The sequence below is a fragment of the Vulpes vulpes genome, chromosome 13 (assembly GCF_048418805.1).
Source record: "Vulpes vulpes isolate BD-2025 chromosome 13, VulVul3, whole genome shotgun sequence".
NCBI lineage: Eukaryota > Metazoa > Chordata > Mammalia > Carnivora > Canidae > Vulpes > Vulpes vulpes.
The window spans coordinates 29,023,891-29,042,767 of NC_132792.1; the positions used below are offsets into that span (position 1 = coordinate 29,023,891).

At 33.6% G+C, this 18,877-nt stretch overlaps 1 protein-coding gene across 2 annotated transcripts in view; it reads left to right on the top strand.

Annotated features, from left to right (window-relative positions):
• Positions 1-18,877, top strand: part of ANGPT1 (angiopoietin 1) — a 245,057-nt gene that overhangs the window by 179,529 nt on the left and 46,651 nt on the right. For both annotated transcript variants that reach the window (XM_025994852.2, XM_025994851.2), the window contains exons 5-6: positions 8,783-8,910; positions 16,790-16,891. In XM_025994852.2, coding sequence (XP_025850637.1) covers positions 8,783-8,910; positions 16,790-16,891 — 230 coding nt within the window. The remainder of the gene's footprint in view (positions 1-8,782; positions 8,911-16,789; positions 16,892-18,877) is intronic.

The following is an 18,877-nucleotide window of genomic DNA, read 5'->3' on the forward strand; positions in this document are numbered from 1 at the left end:
ATTTTTAGCATTGCCCAAGGACTTTCATTCCATTTTTAATGGCTTTTACTGAAATAAATTGTCTACTCATAGCAAAGCACAAAAGATACCCTTTATGCTTTCCCACATGCGTGGGAAATCTTTTGTTCAAAATTGATATATTCCACTCAGGCCAAAAACATTACGTGGGAAATTAACACACATGAAACACCTGAAATATTTTTGTTAATTAAATGACCTTCTGAACAAATGGCAAGGGTCATGTAGCACTCATAACTACCCATCAGGGTGCCCAAAAGGAAAACACAGAAATAAATTTTGTGAAAAATGAGTATTACTTTATTAAACAAATGAGTATAAATCTCTTTTCAACTTTCAATTCCTTTTTTGGTCCTATGTTGCTTTAAGTATAATATGCATTAAATACACATTCAGTTATATATATGAGTCATTTCACATTTGAGGAACACTGGAAATTTTATTTGAATACACTAATCAAGCTAAAGTAGAATTATGTAGAATTACTTGATTTTTCATTATCCTGCACTAAAAAAAAATAGCATAAAATTAGCAATCTACCTATGGCATAGGGTGGTTTGCAGGTCCATATAGATTTAACAGTTAATGCACCTTATACATACACTTCAATATTACCAAAAATGTATACGTCTACAATTATACATATGGGTAACATATGTATAATTCTGCAGATAGTTAAAATGCATCTCTTTAATAGTAAAATGTTAAATTTAAAAATATAGTGATGGTACATTTTCTTCATTGCTTTCATCTTCTCCTTTTTCAGAAAAGATTGAATAAAATTGAAGCTTTTTGTAATAATTTGATTTGCTCTTATCAGCATGATTTAATTTACATCAGAATACCATGATGCCTTTGGAAAAGTATATAATTTGTCCCTTATATACTGCTCAAACTGTTCCCGTTTCTTATTTTTGCCTACTTCTAAGATTACTGTCTCTTCCTCATACACACAAAAATCCTTTTGATTATCAATTTGTTGTTGTTATTGTCTTCATGCCTCATTCTAGAAGGTGAACACAAACATACGCCCACAAAAATACCCACATATATGCTCACCCTCCCTTTCTCCACTAGCATTTCCTCTAAATCTGTAGCTTCAGCAGATAGTCCAGAGGCTGGGACATCAAGTAATTAGGCTTATGAGAATAATATCTTAGACTAATGGGGGTAAATTTTGGTCAGCATGATTTTTATGATATAGACATTATGAAATCTAATACAGCTGCTCAGACACCTCTTATTTCCTAATGTTCTGTTAGCTTTTGAAGTCGTGGGCCAACAGTGCTCCACATTTTTGCTATGAGTTTCCACCTCACAGATAATTCTGGTGCCTGTGGTTCTCGTCTATCCTCATCTCAACATTTTTCTTCTTTCTTATCTTTTCTAACCCCTGTCACTCTTCCAATACTTCCTGTTTCCAAGAGAAAAGGCTGTAGCCATTCTGAATTCAGGCCTGTCCTGATTCACCCAAGACCCTGGGTATGACCTTGTCATCTGAGATAAGTATTGCTGGGGACTCTGTGACAGATGAGTCATTGGAGTCCTGTTTGGATTTGACTTCATTCTAGGGGCCAGTAAGAGATAGTTAAGATTCTTGGCTTTATAGACAAAAGAGTTCCACTACTTAGAAGTTTTGGTGAAGTTAGAAAGCATCTCTTAGCCTCTGTTTCTCATATATATAACAATATATATATATAACATATATATAACAATATATAGCCATACTTCATAAGGTATTTATGAGGACTAAATGAAACAAAGCATATAAAACATACCTGGGTCACAAAATTCAGATTTGAACACATAGTAAGTATGCCAGTTACTAACTGTGAGTATGTCAATTTATTTTAACATGATCATTAAACTTCCACCAAGAAGATGATGGGTAGTTAAGATTTTAAGTATCATCTGCAGAATATGCACATATAATGAACAGTTCTTTTGATAAAAAAATTTAATTAAAGTAATGTACTAAGTAAATGATGTTCAAGTGTTCTCTTATACTGGGGTTAAGAGGACTATGGGGGAAAGAATAGTAGATTTTAAAAAGAGAAGCTTTTGGCTACTTATCCAAAAACTTCAGATTTAAAGTATTTACAAATAGAATATATATGTTTGTTATACTGTGATATAGCAGTTTACATTATATGTAATACATATATACATATATGTGTGCAAATATATTACATTAAACTGTATGTAATTGCCATTTTTGTAGGTTAAAAACAATCATGCTTAGATATTTAGATCTCCTAGATATTTAGGTTCGTATACAGAAGTTATATATAAAATAAAGTACCAACTTTGAAATTTTCAATTCAGAAGCATAAAGCTTTTGTGTATATATATATATATATATATATATATAGTTATATAGTTATATATGTGATATATATTTATAAAGTTATTGGTAAGTATCCCTCACCTTCATACCCACCATTTAATATTGAAATAATGATTATTGCCTATAAATCTTTTAACTTACCACCACCCTTGAATGCAAGGTATTACCTTCTTCCACACTTAAAAGTCTTTTCAAATAAATTAGGAATTTAGGGTGTGTTTTCAAATGGCTTTTCCATGAGGTGCCCACACACCTGGCTGAAAGGATGGAATCTAATCAATCAGTTGTTTGCTTGTTTTCACCTTATCAGATATGATGATTTACTTATCGATATACTCAGTTAACTTAGTTTCCTATTGTGGTGAGAAATTATAGGTTTAGGGTCGATTCCTCTACTGTGATCTCCATAGTGATGATGGTCCAGTAAGTAACACAAGAATTATCCTTAAACCAGTAACTTGATCCACATATATTCTGATGCTTGCTGAATACTGGAGAGATAGGAACCATTAGCCACATCTAAGATTTAAAAAGGACATTTGAAAAATTGACCCCTTTATAGTAACTTATTAGGAAGTAAGTAGGATCAAGGACTTTGGCTTTTACATTGTCTTTGGTATAGCAAAGGCTAATTGCCTTCTGTATTCTATACTAGGTTTGCTACAACTCAGAATTACCTATTCTACATTCCAGGAAGTTTTCTTTTGAGGGTTCATCTGAATTGAAGTGACCCTGCCTCAGCTTTATGATTCTTCCCTAAAGTCGTCCCAGTGGTAGACATGCCATCTGGATTGAAATTGGTTGGGCAAATAAAAGGAAGAGCCAGATAAAGTCAATAGTTGCTGCAATCAGGGTCTCAGGTTGCTTATTGACTGAATGTTGGCTGGTGAAAGACAGACATGCACCTGCTTGTGTCTCTATTCTTTCCCTTCAGATCATGAAGATTAGGCTGTAGAGATAAGGCTAAATGAAAAGAATAAATAATAATTCTTTCCTAAGACTTTCTAGATTTATTTGCTGATATTGGTGTGCACAAAATCTTTGGAATTGCTATACCAGGCTTTTAAAATTTAGTTCAGATAAACTGTTCTACTTTTTTTGTTTTCATTTTCATTCAGCTGTTCTCTCTTCTGAACAGCCTTCCCCAAGTTTACCTGACAGAATATATTCTTCCTGAATATTCCCAGTGAAATTGGTACATACCTTCAAAATAACAATTGTGTGCATTATCTCTCTTTGGTGCTGCTAACATTATATCTCTAGAAGCTGTTGCTAGTCATCTTGTGACCAGGTAAAGAGTCATCATCTGAGTCAAAAAAAAGATAAACCAATTCCTGTTCACATTCTTTGAAATATGATTATGCTTTACCTAAAACTCTATTCTACACCGTCTATGATTGAATACATTATCTTTTTCCTTGAGCTAGCTTGAATGGAATTCTCTATCATGGAGGGTACAAATCATGGATATAATTACCAAGAGATATCATGGAAGAGTTACTAATATAGTGGGTCTTTCTCTTATCAGCCTGTGATTATGTTATAAGCAGATTGTGGTTGTCTCAGGTCTATATCTTCACAAACTAGGAAAAGTCATACACATAGAAGATGCTCTATCAGTATTTGTTGAATTAATAATTATAGCATGGATTAAATTAAGAGGGGACAGGAGACAGGCTTTTAAATTGGGAAACTAATAAAAAAAACCAGTCTATTTGTCTTAAATTTTTGTGTTTATTATTTTTTAACTGATGGCAACTGAGCAATGATAGTGGGGCCAGTAAGAGAAAAAAAAAAACACAGAGTTTAGAAGGAAAGATTAGGCAACATTAAAAAAAAAATGGCAGCTGAGGTGGCAGTGGGAACTGCCCAACAGACAAATAAAGATATGGATTTGGAGGTCAAGAGAGAAGCAAACATACAGTGTCAAAAATGCTTATATAAAAAATCTGTGTAGAAGTTTGAAGGCATGATAGATAGTTTGCAAAAAACAAATGTATAAGCAATAGAGATTTAAGAATAGAATCTTGGTCAGCATCCATATGGTGGGTGAGGAAAGGAAGAGAACCCAATGAAGATGAAAGAGAAAAGACAATTGGAAAAGAGTAAAGGGACCAAGAGAGGTCAACACAGAAGGCAAGGGGAAAGATAGGCAAAGCCAACTTCTGTAGTATGGGGAGTAAGTTGAAGGAAATACCAAATAGCTTTGATCTTCATAGTAAACTGTAAAACAAAGTCATATATTAAAAAAATGAGAGATGATAGGAGCAAGATTTAGCCTTGATAAAAGTGGAAAGGTCTGAAGTAAACTTTTCAGGAAATGGAATAGAAATTCTAGGGGCACCTGGGTAGCTCAGTTGGTTAAGCGTCAGACTCTTGATTTCATCTCAGGTCATGGTCTCAGGGTTGTGAGAACGAGCCCCATGTGGGGGCTCCATACTCAGCATGGAATCTGCTTGAGATTCTTTCTTTCTCTCCCTCTGCCCTTGCCCTGCTTACCCTCTCTTTTCTCTCTAATATAAATAATTTTTTTAAAAAAAGAAAATCTATTATAAATGACCAAAGATTTAAATGAGCAGCATGGAGAACATAGCTGAGTTTAGAAAACATGTATTTCGATGGCATTAAAAAAACTCACTTTAGTGTCTGCAATCTGGAAGCAGGGAGTTAAAATGAATAAATGGCCTTCCTTGGGCTGGGATTTATTCATGCAAGGGATTCGTAGGTAAAAGGACAGTGGGTGGAGAGCACCATGAATTGTCCCTGAACTGTTTTAATGCCTGACCATGAGATACAAGTTAGGAAGGAAGGAAAGAGAGACCACTGAGAGACTTGGTAATGGTGGGATCCAGACTCTCAATTAGAGGAGAGACAAACTCACTAATAATTAAAGGGAAAGGAAAAAAAAAAAAAAACATGTGTATGATTAAAGAAGGAACTTCTAGATATAAAGATCAATTTTTAAATTCATTCTTTTAAACCAGTCTATTATTACAAAAAGTCTAAGCTGCTTTACCAGATGGATAAATGCCTCCAGTCCATTCCCCCCGGCACTGTCCAGTTGATGCTGCTTTTATCCTCTTCCACCGCATTTTCCATATCTGTATCTTGTCATTCCCCTTCCTACAGACATTTTCTTCCATTTTATTAAATCTCAACACCTCCTACAAAAATGTATCCTTAGGTCTGACACTTGTAATGGTCAGTAAATTCATCTTTTTATTGTCTTTCTATGTTTTAAAATGTTTACTATGTGTCCAATGTTACAATATGTAACCATGTATCTCCAGTACATAACAAAGAAAATAGTCATGAAAATTAAAGTTATGGGATTAAAGCCTCTACAATCAATGTGTGGTTATAGACATCATATGTCATTTCATCTGAAATAATCTTTACATTTTAACTATTGAGATAAAGCTAATATATGCAGCAAGATGAGATTACCTTTTTTTTTTAGGCTTAAACAGTGGTATAATGTGATATAGTCAATGAATAAAATAAGCCAATTGACCAACTTTGATAAGGAGAGGCCAGTTCAATAAAGTACTAATATAATTAGTCAATTGTAACTTCCCTAACCTTTGGTCAGCTATAATATTGGATTTGAGGGTGGAAGATCCACTATTCCATTGACTGGACTTGCCGGCCTTCTCTAGCCTACTAGTGTCTCCTCTGTAAGAGAGAATAATAGTTTAATGCTGCCATTAAAAATAATATTATTACTGTAACAATATAAAAACTACCATTTCTTGAGTTCTTAATGTAATTCAGTCACTTTGCTCTGTGTTATGTAATCCATACAGTTGCATCAGTGATATTTTTTAACTCCCTCACTTTGTAGATCAAAAAAAAGAAAAACTGAAGATCAGTCTACCTTTGTAGAAGGGACTTTCTCAAACCATAGTATATAATACAAATGTCAAACATAAGCTGTGAATGGAGCTTTTAAACTGATTTTAAATGTTTTAATACTCTAAAATATAGCCTGGATTAAACTTTCAAGCTTGATGTTTACTAATTCTTAATTAAATACAAGCAATCTAATCTTTCTGGAAAGAATGACTAATTCTTCTGGAAAGAACGTGCTTCTATTTTTCAAAAACATCAAACTATATTTCAAGAAGGTGAAATATCTTCATAAGGTATGTTGCCATTACAATCACAACAAATAACCATAGTACTGTTTGTACCTTTTATGATGGAATCTTCAAACTATTTTTCCAGTTATAAGACTTTACATTCATTGTTTGGACATCATTTTTATAGAATTATTTTCTGGAAAAATAAGGTAATATTCAACTTCTTTCCTTTTTCTCCGTTATTGAAAATGTGTGTGGGCTTCCCTCTTCCCATGCAACAGTCTCTTCACCCACATCTTCCTGAGGAGGAAAAGAAAAGAGGATGGGAGGTGACAAAGAAGTGGGAATGGAGTACATTCTCACTGCATAACTAACCAAGGGAAGGCAGGAAGTGGTATGTTCAGTGAGAAGCATTTTCTCCTTAGATAAGTGATTTTCTCCATTTCTTACCCAAAAAAGAAAAATGGGTTTACCGATGAATTCCTCTTGACCGCATCTTCCTGTGTTCATCCTCTCAAGGGATCATAAATTTTATTTGGCATTTATTTACATCCCTTTTTTTTTTTTACATCTAATTTGGTTATTTTCAACTTGTTTCAACAGAAGATTAAACATTTAGAATTTAGGAAGATTTTGTTTTAGAAAAATAGTCTTAAATTAAGCAAGTGCAAATGAATTGCATTGATGTTTTTCAGAACAATACTTTTACATAACCGATCAACACATCCATTGCAATTAAAGATAGCTTCCAAATAAGCATTTATATGTTCATTTTAAAATTGCTATTGGATACCTTCTGTGCCATGCTTCTTCACTGTCATATGAATGTGTAGTCCTCTGATTATTTGTTCTGTGTTGATATTGCAGCTGTAATGGTGGTGTTTAGATGTAATTGTTAATATAAGTAAGGCAAAACCATCAGTGTAGACATGAGCTATACAGAAAAAAATGATACTATTAAAAGTTAAAATTCTATATTTTGTTACAGCAGCATATCTGAGTGGATATTTCATTTTCTTGAAACATAATTATTTTTGAAAATTTGAAGTATTTACATTGATATTCTTTCCTTCAGTTGAGACTTTATTTTTAATTACCTATAAATAGCAAATTCACACAACTTAAATTTAAATCACGCTAGTGCTTTAGATTGTTAGAGCATGGAACATAAATTTAAAAGCATCATTTAATAGTACACTTTTGATATTATTATAAAATGCCATCATAACTCAGAGGGATTGAAAGACAGTATTTATTAAATAACATGAGACTTGGAGGGCAAGGTGATAAAATAATGTTTAAAATCTTCTTAAAGGGTTAATGAAGCCAATTACTAAACTATATATTTATTAGAAAATACTAATCATAAATATTTTATAAATTTGTCATGTATGTCTTTAGCAAAGGACAACAAAATATGAGTCATTTTGGTATTTTGAGCTCATTAATAAGAACTTTAAAATAGATGAAAGTCAAAAATAAATAAATAAAATAAAAAACAAAAAAAAATAAAAATAAAAAATAAAATAGATGAGAGTCACTGAATAAAATTAAGTTCTCAGTAGAGCCTATCTAATTAAATTTCCTTTTCCATTTGACTTCCACCTTTACAGAATTCTTCCACTATATCAGTTAATGTCATGTCTTACTCATTTGTGTTATTTTATTTGTATATCACCTGCCTGCTGGTTTAACTTCAGGCATTAAATAAAAAACAAAGTTTTTCTTTCTAGGCAAATTAGGTCAGAGGCTCTTTTCTATTTCTAAATCTAATGATTTTGATGTTTTTGTGTTTTTAAAATAAGAATTTCTAGGAGCTTATCAGTCCAAAGCCACAGAAAAACAATTCAATCTACTTTTAGCACTTTAAACCTCCATACAGTATTTTTATGTTTGAATTTGTTATTTTTATTTCTTCCTCCTCCAAAAATGCTGTAGCATTTTTTAAAAGTTTCTTATGAAATGTAGGTAAGAACATTTTAGAATTTTTGCAAGAAAATTGACTTAATTTATTATTAGCTGGATGTGTTACACCATTAGGTCACTGGCGCTTTGTATTGATATTCCAGACATTATATAGAGAAATAAAATTTAAGTAAGGAAGGAAAATATAAAAAGTATTCAGTTATAAATTGCTCTACACATTTTTCCATTAGTTATGTAATGTGTGAGTCAGCTCAAATCTAGTATTGTCTTTATGATTGATTTGTCAGTAAATGCAATATTGACATTTGGAGGAAATAAAGACTTTGCTTAGCTATACTTGGAGTCCATTTGGGTATTAATGGTACTGATACTCTTGTTCACATATTGCAAATTTTTTTTTTTTTTGCAGTTTTACTAAAGGGAGGAAAAAAAGAGGAAGAGAAACCATTTAGAGACTGTGCAGATGTATATCAAGCTGGTTTTAATAAAAGTGGAATCTACACTATTTATATTAATAATATGCCAGAACCCAAAAAGGTAAAACCAGAAGTGTTTGTTTACGAGATGTAAAGCAGATCCTAGTTGAATTGCTGAATAATCAGATTGATTTGTGAGCTTGTTAAGCTGAAAATATATATATGCCTGAGCTCTTTTCTTCCAGAGATACTGTTTGCCAGGTCCGTAAAAGATGAAAACCCTATGGTACAGACTTCCCCCAAACCCATATCTCCCATCCCTCTTTCACAAAGTTTTCTATTTATTCTCCGCTCATTACTGGGATGTCCCATTGCTCATAAATGCTTGCCTTGTGTAGATTACATGTTGAGCTGATATGTACTTCAAGTACACAGAGAAGACTTAGGAACAATCTTTCAAAGTCCCAAGGACCCAGGTAGCACACATCATCTATAGTCTAAATACTGTGGAAGGGATGCCAGGGACATATTGCTATTTGTAGAATCACTGCTCCTATTAGTGTGGGAGAAATATTTTCTATCTTAAATCATAATCTTGATAGGATTTGCTTTTCATGTTTACCTGAAAGAGTGGGTTGGAGGCTAGGATTTATCAGTATGTTGAACAGGATGCAAAGTAAAATTTGAAGTAAGCAAATACTATATTCCTGCTGTTATATCTCCTTTATATACTCTTTCCCCCCTATTTATTGATTAAATTATCCATCTATTCCTTCACTCAATACATAGTAAGTGGATGTTATTTGTCAATCACTGCCTAGGGACACAATGTAGAACAAATAGATCTCACCTTAGTGGTGAAGAGAGACAATGACATAGATAAGTATAACATACTGTAGAAGTGTAGTGATTGAGACAGTCTGCTCAAATCAGGTTTATGGTGAGCCTCGTGGAGAGCCCTGCTCTTTAACATATGAGTTTTGACCCAAGGTGCCAAGAGGGACCCAATACTCTAAAAGGATTACCTTCCTTTGTAGTGCTCCATCCTCAAATGATGAAACAACTTCCCTCTTCTCTTTGCCCCACCTAAATTACCAGTTCCATGTCCTCATTTCCTGTGGATACTGTGCAGGAGCTCTTGGAAGGCCTGCCCTAATTCCCTCAAGCAGCTTTGTATGACTTTCTCACCAGAAGAGGTCTATAAGACAAGGATTGTGCCTCTTGGTCTTTGATTTCCTGGGACCCAGCATGGTTTCTGGCACAGAGCAGCTCTTCAATAAGTATGTGTTTAAAAGAATGAATTATAATAATATCAACATTTCTATGTAGTATATAGTAAGTAAGCCTAACTTAATCTTATTGATTATTAGTCTCCTTTGATAGATGAGAGAAATAAATGTTGAAGAGCAGTCTGCCAGATGTTACATCATTGTCAAGAGGAGAGTCTTTACTCTACCAACATCCTCTCTCTCCTGATTTCAGTAAGGATTAGTGATTTAAGTTAGCTTAGTGTTTTTAATTTCCATTTGCTGGGACATTTTTTTTTCCTAAAAGGAGGCCTTTCATGCTGTTTTGTAATGGGTAAGGATGGAAAATGTGCAGGGGGCAAAAAAAAGCAGCAGGGTTCCATACATTGCTACCTGGGCCACCGACCACAGAAGTTTGGTTTCACCAGTTTTTGTTTTGAGTTTCTATTCAAAATCTCACTGAATTAAGTGTTCCATGGCTTAAAAGAAAGAAAAATAACTATGAGGATACACTGGTGAGTCTAGGAGTAAAGAGAAGAGGGTAACTCATTGTAACGGGGAAGCTTTTGGAGCCTTTAGATCTTATGAAATGAAGCCTGCCTACTCTACTTGTTGATATCTTAAAATATACTTAAATTTAAAATCAGTTGGCATATACATGGGCGTGTATACACATCCACATACTCATTCACCATACGTCTTGCATGTAAACTTGAAGGTTTGGGCCTAAGAAAAAATAGTAGCCTGAGCAGGTAAGCCTGGAAGAGGTGAATTTTTATCACTATAGAAACAGCCCCATGGCTTTTCAGAGGAAAGAAGTTCATGTGGCATCTGGTCAGTACTATAATTAGATTTTAGTTTTATTGGAAATGGCAGAGTGTTGTGAGAGGGAGAGATCACTGAGCAGAAGGGAGAAAGACTTTGGCCTTTTTCTTGACTTAGGTGTTCCTTTCCTTGTTTTATTCATTCCCCTTTATGATCATGGATCCTCTCACAAGTAGTAGTGTTTTTCTATTATGGAAACTTTAGACTGATAAACCTGAAATTTTTTCATAGGTATTAATTTTTTAAAATACCTCATTTAGTACGGCACTAGTAAGAAAAATTATTGTGTGACTTTCCCATGGTATAATTTAGAAGCTGGTTAATACAGTGGTTCAAACGCACTTACAATTTGCCAGGTCTATTCTAAGCACTTTAGATGTAAAAAATCACTTGTTTACTCTTTTCAGTAACTCTTTGAGATAAGTACTCCCATTATTCCTATTTTAGAAAAATAACTTGCCCAAATCACATAGTATATATTGAACACAGGCTTTGCAATAAAGGCATCAATTCTAGACTGAATCTCTTACCAGGGAAGTTAAGTGAGATCATGTTAGTGGTGACTGAAGTTGCACTACTAATAAATATTTTAATTTTTAATCTGAACCTACATAAGAGACACAAGAAAGAGTTTATTATCAGAAAATTATGTAAAATTGATTCATGTTCCAATTATAAGCCACCCTGCTCCTTTCTACCTTATAATATCATTTTTTTCTCCTACATTGATATAAATCCTTGAATCCTCTGAATCCTATAAGATGTGCTTGGAAAATGCATCTTTAGGACCTTTATCTTCCAAGAAAATTGTGCTTTGTAGATATAAAATTTGGTTCTACTTTTGGATATGCTTTGCTTATTGTAATGCTTGCAGAAGAACTAGCAAGGGTATGAAACTCAAGGTAAGCGTATAAAAACTAAAATAAGAAGTTCAAATCTGGGACGCCTGGGGGGCTCAGCAGTTGAGCCTCTGCCTTTGGCTCAGGGCATGATCCCAGTTCCGGGATGAGTCCCACATCAGGCTCCCTGTGAGGAGCCTGCTTCTCCCTCTGCCTATGTCTCTGCCTCTGTGTGTGTGTCTTTCATGAATAAATAAATAAAATCTTTAAAAAAAAGAAAAAGAAGTTCAAATCTGTAAGATATGGGATATAGACCAATCAATAAAATTGGGCTATTAGGCAGTTGACAAAAATTATTAAGAAGTATTCATCTTTTAGGCAGAGTAAGAGTCTTACATATACAGAATTGGTATACAGTTACCTTTCTAAATGACATCATTCCCTTCCAAGATATGATGTCTGGAAAAGAAGTGTTATCTTTTCAAATGAGATGAAGGCAGTTTCTAAGACTATTTAATTTTCCAAGCAGATCCAAAATGAGAATTAGATCATTTATGTATCTATTTTTTACCTTTGTGTTAGTAATAGCTATAGATACTTTCCTCTTTGAACTTCTTTCAATGCATAGTAATAGGAAATAGGATTTTTCCTTTTATTTCATAAGTTTCTAAAACCAAATGCTGTATAGCCAGCTTAGTTTAATCCAAAAATTCAAACCATTAAATCATAACTCTGTTTATTATAAAATATTAAAAATTTGTTTCTGAATTGTGAGTCCCCTAATTCTTGGGAAAGGACCATAACAAATGTGTTGAGCCTTTTTTTACTTAAGGTTATGGAAAAATAATTAACATCCTCAGGCCTAATCATTCCAACTTGTATGGAGCATAAAACCATAAGAACTATGTGAATCAAATTTCCCCTTTTTGTTTGGGTTTAAATCTCTGTATTATGTTAAAAGGTATTTAATGCTTGAAAGCTTTGACCTTGCCTGGGATAGGAGCCAGTTCAATCTTTTCTTGGATAGAATTAAGCCCAAGTCATATGATCAATAAATGCAACAGGCATAGTAAATGTAGCGGGGCCCTATCTCCAGGAAGGACACCGCCAGATAGCACAGACCACACAATATTGGCGAATGAGCTTTTCAAGTTCTTTCATGTCTCAAATCTTTTGAAACCAACCACCTATTTTCTTAAATTTCCTTCATCTGTTAAGCATAGGCTTTTTAAAATTTTTCTTCTGATTAGAAATAACATGGGGATTTTTTTTTTTTTTTTTTGGCTAAAGTGAATCCAACTTCTTAAATAGATATATAATAAAAAGTAGCATGCTCTAAGATTAGTGATGTCAATATTATTACATTTATATTATATATTACTATATCAATCATAAATATAGAAATACATCTTATAGAAAATATATATTATATAAAATATGTTAATATATATTATTAAGCTGGTGATCATAAGGACAAATTATTGAACTACTACATGTTTTGGCTTTGTACATTCCATATTCTTATTATAAGCAATAAATTAAATGCAGTGCCATATATAATAGTAAACTATGCTTTATGTATAAGATATTATATGTAGAGTATATAATGCATAATGTAAATACATACTATCTTATATGTAGAATACATCTAAAAGATGAGCCTATTATTGGCCAAGCACTATTCTAAAAATTCTATATGCATTGATCATTTAGATCCTAAGCAATGAAGACAACAGTCAAGATTTGAACACAGGTAATTTGGCACATGAGTCCATGCCCCTATCCAATATGCCCTTCAGCTGTATTGAGACCATATTACACAATGGCAGCTATTATCATTGCTGTTATTCTTGAGTCATAATAAGAATTGTGGAGCATATATCTGACCTCTTACCGTCTCTGCACTTCAGCTCCCAAAACAGTAATCCATCCAGGTAACTTCTACTTCCCTATGTAGTCTGACTCTTTCTGGGCCTTTATCTAAAAAGTGTTCTTAGCACATCTTAACATTCTCAAGTCACTGAATACATTTGTTTAAAAGGTAATTTGTCTTTTTCTAAAATTTGTGAATGATTTTAAAACTTTAAGTGCATAGAGTTCTAATAACATAGATGATAGTAATAACAAAACTGTGAAGAATAGTTTCCTCTGCACATTATATATTTATAAATGTAGTTATTCCTTTCCCTGAGTATGTAAGTGGACTTTATAACTTTGCAAACACAAGTTAGCAAACTTCCAGGCAATTAGTGTCCACTAAGGAAAGAAATCTAGGAAAAAAATCTGGATTAACCAGTCAAAGCAAGGTAAAAATTTAATTAAGAAACAAATTATACTAGTTTCCTCTAGCAAAATGTTTCCTTGACATTTTCACTTACTCTTATTTAAGAATCTCCAATAAAGTTCCATGTCTTGGATCATTACCTATGCCTTCTTTAAACTGTGCCATCTGGATTTTATTCTCATAGGAATCCTGCAGTCTGTCTCTTCAAGGTCACTAATGATGCCTTCATTTTAAATTTAAGTGTGTATTTTCTTAGTCTTTATTTATCTTGACTTCTCTGGAATATTTGATTAAGTGGATCACTTCCCCAAATCAAAATCTGTCTTCAGCTTTCATTGCATTAATCAGGTTTTCCTATTTTATCTTTCCTTCTTGCATCTCTCTTTATTAAACAAATATTCATTTAGTACCTACTATAGGTGAGGCACTGTTCTAGGCACTGGGGACGGTGACAAATAATATATAAGTCCCTGCCTACCTAAAGGTTATTGATTTATTTTACTTCCATCAATTTACCAAAGCCCATTTTCGGATCCTCCTCCCTCCTGTACATATACATCTCTTTCCACTTTTTCTTTACTCCTTTAAATAATCCATTTTCATGTTATCAACTACTGCTCTCAAGCAGACTACTCTCAATATAAACAGACATGGGGTTCAAATCCTGAATCCGAGATCTGTTAGTAATAGTAACCACTGGTGGGATACCTGGGTGGTTTAGCAGTTAAGTGTCTGCCTTTGGCTTAGGGCATAATCCCAGGATCTGGGATCAAGACCTACATCAGGCTCTTTGTGGGGAGCCTGCTTCTCCCTCTACCTATGTCTCTGTCTCTCTCTCTGTGTATCTCATGAATAAATAAAATCTTTAAAAAATAATAATAACCATTGATAAGTTACTTAAATACTCTAAGAATTGCTTTTCTCATCTGAAGGTGGGAGTTATGATCAAACATACATCATTGTAATGAAATAAGTTAGAAAATACATATGAAGTGTTTAAATTATCTGGCACTTAACAGCAAGCATGCTGTTAACAGAAGTTAATGGTGATTCCTTTCTTACTCCTTTATTATCCATGTTCTTATCCTTAATCTACCTCAACTATATCATCTCAAGTTGATTGATAAACCCCCTTTCTGGATGACTTTGCAACCTCAAATTCTGTGTGTCCAAAACCATTATAATTTTATTTTCTTGTATGTTAGATTTTTGCTTAAATTTCTCGTTTAGATCACAATCTGTATCATTCTTCAGGTCACTGGAGTTGAAAATTGTGAACTCCTGCATCTCTTTAAGCTATAGGAACAGTCACTGTTGAAACTTTTAGGCATTTTGAGGACAAGACGCATATTTTGTTCATCACAGTATCCCAAATTGTAACAGAATCAATGCCCAAAAATACCAGTTGAGTAAAAAATAAGTGAATAAATCAATTAGAATTGAGAAGGAAGGAAGACTAGCTAGAGGTTGTGTTGAGGACAGAGAGTGGGTACAGAATGGTTAAGGGATTAGTAGAGGGGGAACCTCAAGACAGAGTGGAATTATAATTTACAATCTTGGAAGTAAATCGATTCCTAAGGACAATAAAGACATACTGTTGGGTGAGTATTGTCAAAGTGGAGGAAGTGCCCTCTAGAGAGCAGTTTGCCTAGCTTTTAAGCTCACAAATAGGTATTGACCTCTTAGTTCCTTTCACTTTGAGGAAGTACATGGACAGTTTGTCCTCCAAATGACTGTTGTTGCCACTGTTTTCATACCCATTAGCCATTTATGCTCCAAATTGAGGGCCTCAGGGAAAATGCTTGATGTTTTTATGTTTTTCCCTTAATTGGAGTGGAGCTTTGTGCCCACACAGCCTGTCTGCTATTGTTGCATCATATCTACACTTTTAGCCAGCTTCCAAAATTTCCTAGTTGTCAATTGCCTAGGAAATGGTGTTCTCCATAGCAAGGACCTTGAATAATCAAACTGCCACATCCATGCTATGTCAAGTACGGTGATTACTCTCTAAAGATAATCCCATTACAGATATGTTTCTCTCCTTGTGTGGACTCTGGGGAAAATGAATCAATTTCTAAATAAACACTATTGTTTTAGAATAATTGAAATGAGCATAAGTCTTTGAAAGTGTTGGATAACTTTCCACATAGGGAAGAAATGCTTGTCGCAGTCAAAAGGAATACAGTATGTCATATTCTCCTACTATTGTTTGTGATGAAAATTCAAGCAAATAATATGTTTTCATATGCTGCAGAGCAAATTTTGACTCTAATATAATACTGAGCCACCAAGAATAATTATTGTAGTAGGTAACTGTATAGGAGTTAATGTGCAATGAAATATGTAACATCTAAATATATATGATTTTCTAAAAAACATTTTTCCAAAACATTTATTATTATTATATTACCATTTCAATTAATTAAGTATTTAAGAATTATGAGTCTTAAGTTTTGGCAATAAAATGGTCTATAATTTTAGAAACCTATATAGCATTTTTAAAAATTGAATATACCTAATTGCCTGTTACCATTTAAGACAGAGATTTTTAAAAAAAATTTTATAATCTGAGACTGACTATTTTCACTTGGCTAATTTGAATTTTCACAATTAATTTAATCAAAAACAATTCTACTGTAAGACAAAATGATAAGATATGTAAATTAATATTTTTCAACATAGTAATTTTTATTCAATTTGTCTATAGCCCTACCCATCCTATTTCTGTTTTGAAACATATTTGATACTTGTTTCTTTAAAGCAGACATAATTTTCACTTGACTTTATTTTCCTTGTGTTTATCAGGTATTTTGCAATATGGATCTTACTGGGGGAGGTTGGACTGTAATACAACATCGTGAAGATGGAAGTCTAGATTTCCAAAGAGGTTGGAAAGAATATAAAATGGTAAGATGGAAGAATTTACATAGTTTTGATGTTTTATCATGAGGTTATCTTCACCACACTATGTGATGAACCCTTGTATTTTTAGGTGTTTTCAGTTATTTAAAAAATAAAATATACATTAGTCACATTATTTTTATTAAACACAAAACACTCATAAATCATTTTTAGGAAATGATTTCCATATGTGCATTAGAAAGAAAAATGTATTACTGAAATTATTTGGTGAACTGTTATGTATTATCTGGATTTGTTCCTGGTCAAATGAGGGTGGGGGTAGCTAGCACGCAGACCCAGGCTGGGTACATGAACCAGGACAAGGGAGGCCTGCAGGGCTGTGGATTATAGAGAGGTACTAATAGTGGCCTCACACAAATAGATGGTAAATTGTTATTGGGTGTTGACTAAGAGCTCCTCCATGTGGCTGGGTTGGGCTTGTCTCAGTATGGTGATTCAGGGTCATCAGACTTCTTATGTGGCAGTTGGCATCCCTCAGGCATAAAAATAGAAGCTCCTACACCTTTTTAAAGGATTATTAGACTCAGAAATTGCACTGTATCACTTCCATTGCTTTCTTTGGTTAAAGTTAATAACAGGGCCAGTCTACATTCAAAATGCGAGTACACAAGGGTATGAACTGTGAGGTATGGTTCATTCAGGGAATCCAAAAAATAGCAGACATCCTGGTCACCATCACTATCATCATAGCTAACCTTTCCAGTGCTTAATATGAGCCAGCTCTATACATAAATTCTTACTTATTTTTTATATCAAAACTATTAGCTGTTTCCATTTTAAGAGGAAAGTGAGCAAGTTGAGAGATCAATTTTTCCAAGATAACATAGTAGATAGTTTAAATAATGAATAATCCAGTAATCATATAGTCAATGCCTACAATATTAACTATTAAGATATGCTGACAGAATGTCAAGATACAGTAATGGAAAACACTTCCATTTATGGACTTATTCTCATATTTTAAATCTAAATATTCTGGATAACTCTTGTCTTGGCCAATTTTTGACAAATTCTCCTCTCAAGAGGTAAAGGAAAAGGTGAAGAGAAATATTGTACTGGTCTAAGTTCTGTCTTGTCATTAGAAAATGTGTAAAAACTGTAGCTAATCAGCATCACAGTTTATGTATTAGTAGGTTAATAGTTGGTCAAATGACAGTTAAAAGGGTTTTAATAAATGAACGGGGAATCTTGTGGTGTCTCTGTGTCTACAATATATATTTTTTTTTTTATCAGATACCCAGTTGAACGCTCAGAATGTAGGTTAATACATTTTTGAGTTTATACAAAGTTGGAACTTGATGTCTTGGCTACAGCAAAGCTAGGATTCTACAGAGATAATGTGGTGTTTCATCTAGACCAAAAATACATAAAATGAAGTGAGAAAATAGAATAAAAGTGACAAATTAGCTTAAGAACCTAGTATATAAAATATGGATAGATTTACTTGACTATAAGCTCATTTCATGCTCTTGGCTACTAAAAACAGACCAGTGTACTCAGGATACAGTAATAGTTTGTGGTCTCAGAAAACTCAGAACTCAAGGGTGTCTGCCTTAGTACATTTACATCAGGAATATACTTTAAGTTCTGGTGGATTTTATTTATAAATTTATTTTTTATTGGTGTTCAATTTGCCAACATATAGAATAACACCCAGTGCTCATCCAATCAAGTGCCCCCCTCAGTGCCCTTCACCCAGTCACCCCCACCCCCCGCCCACCTCCCCTTCCACCACCCCTAGTTCATTTCCCAGAGTTACAAGTCTCTCATGTTCTGTCTCCCTTTCTGATATTTCCCACTCATTTTTTCTCCTTTCCCCTTTATTCCCTTTCACTATTTTTTATATCCCCCAAATGAATGAGACCATATAATGTTTGTCCTTCTCCGACTGACTTATTTCACTCAGTATAATACCCTCCAGTTCCATCCACTTTGAAGCAAATGGTGGGTATTTGTCATTTCTAAGGGCTG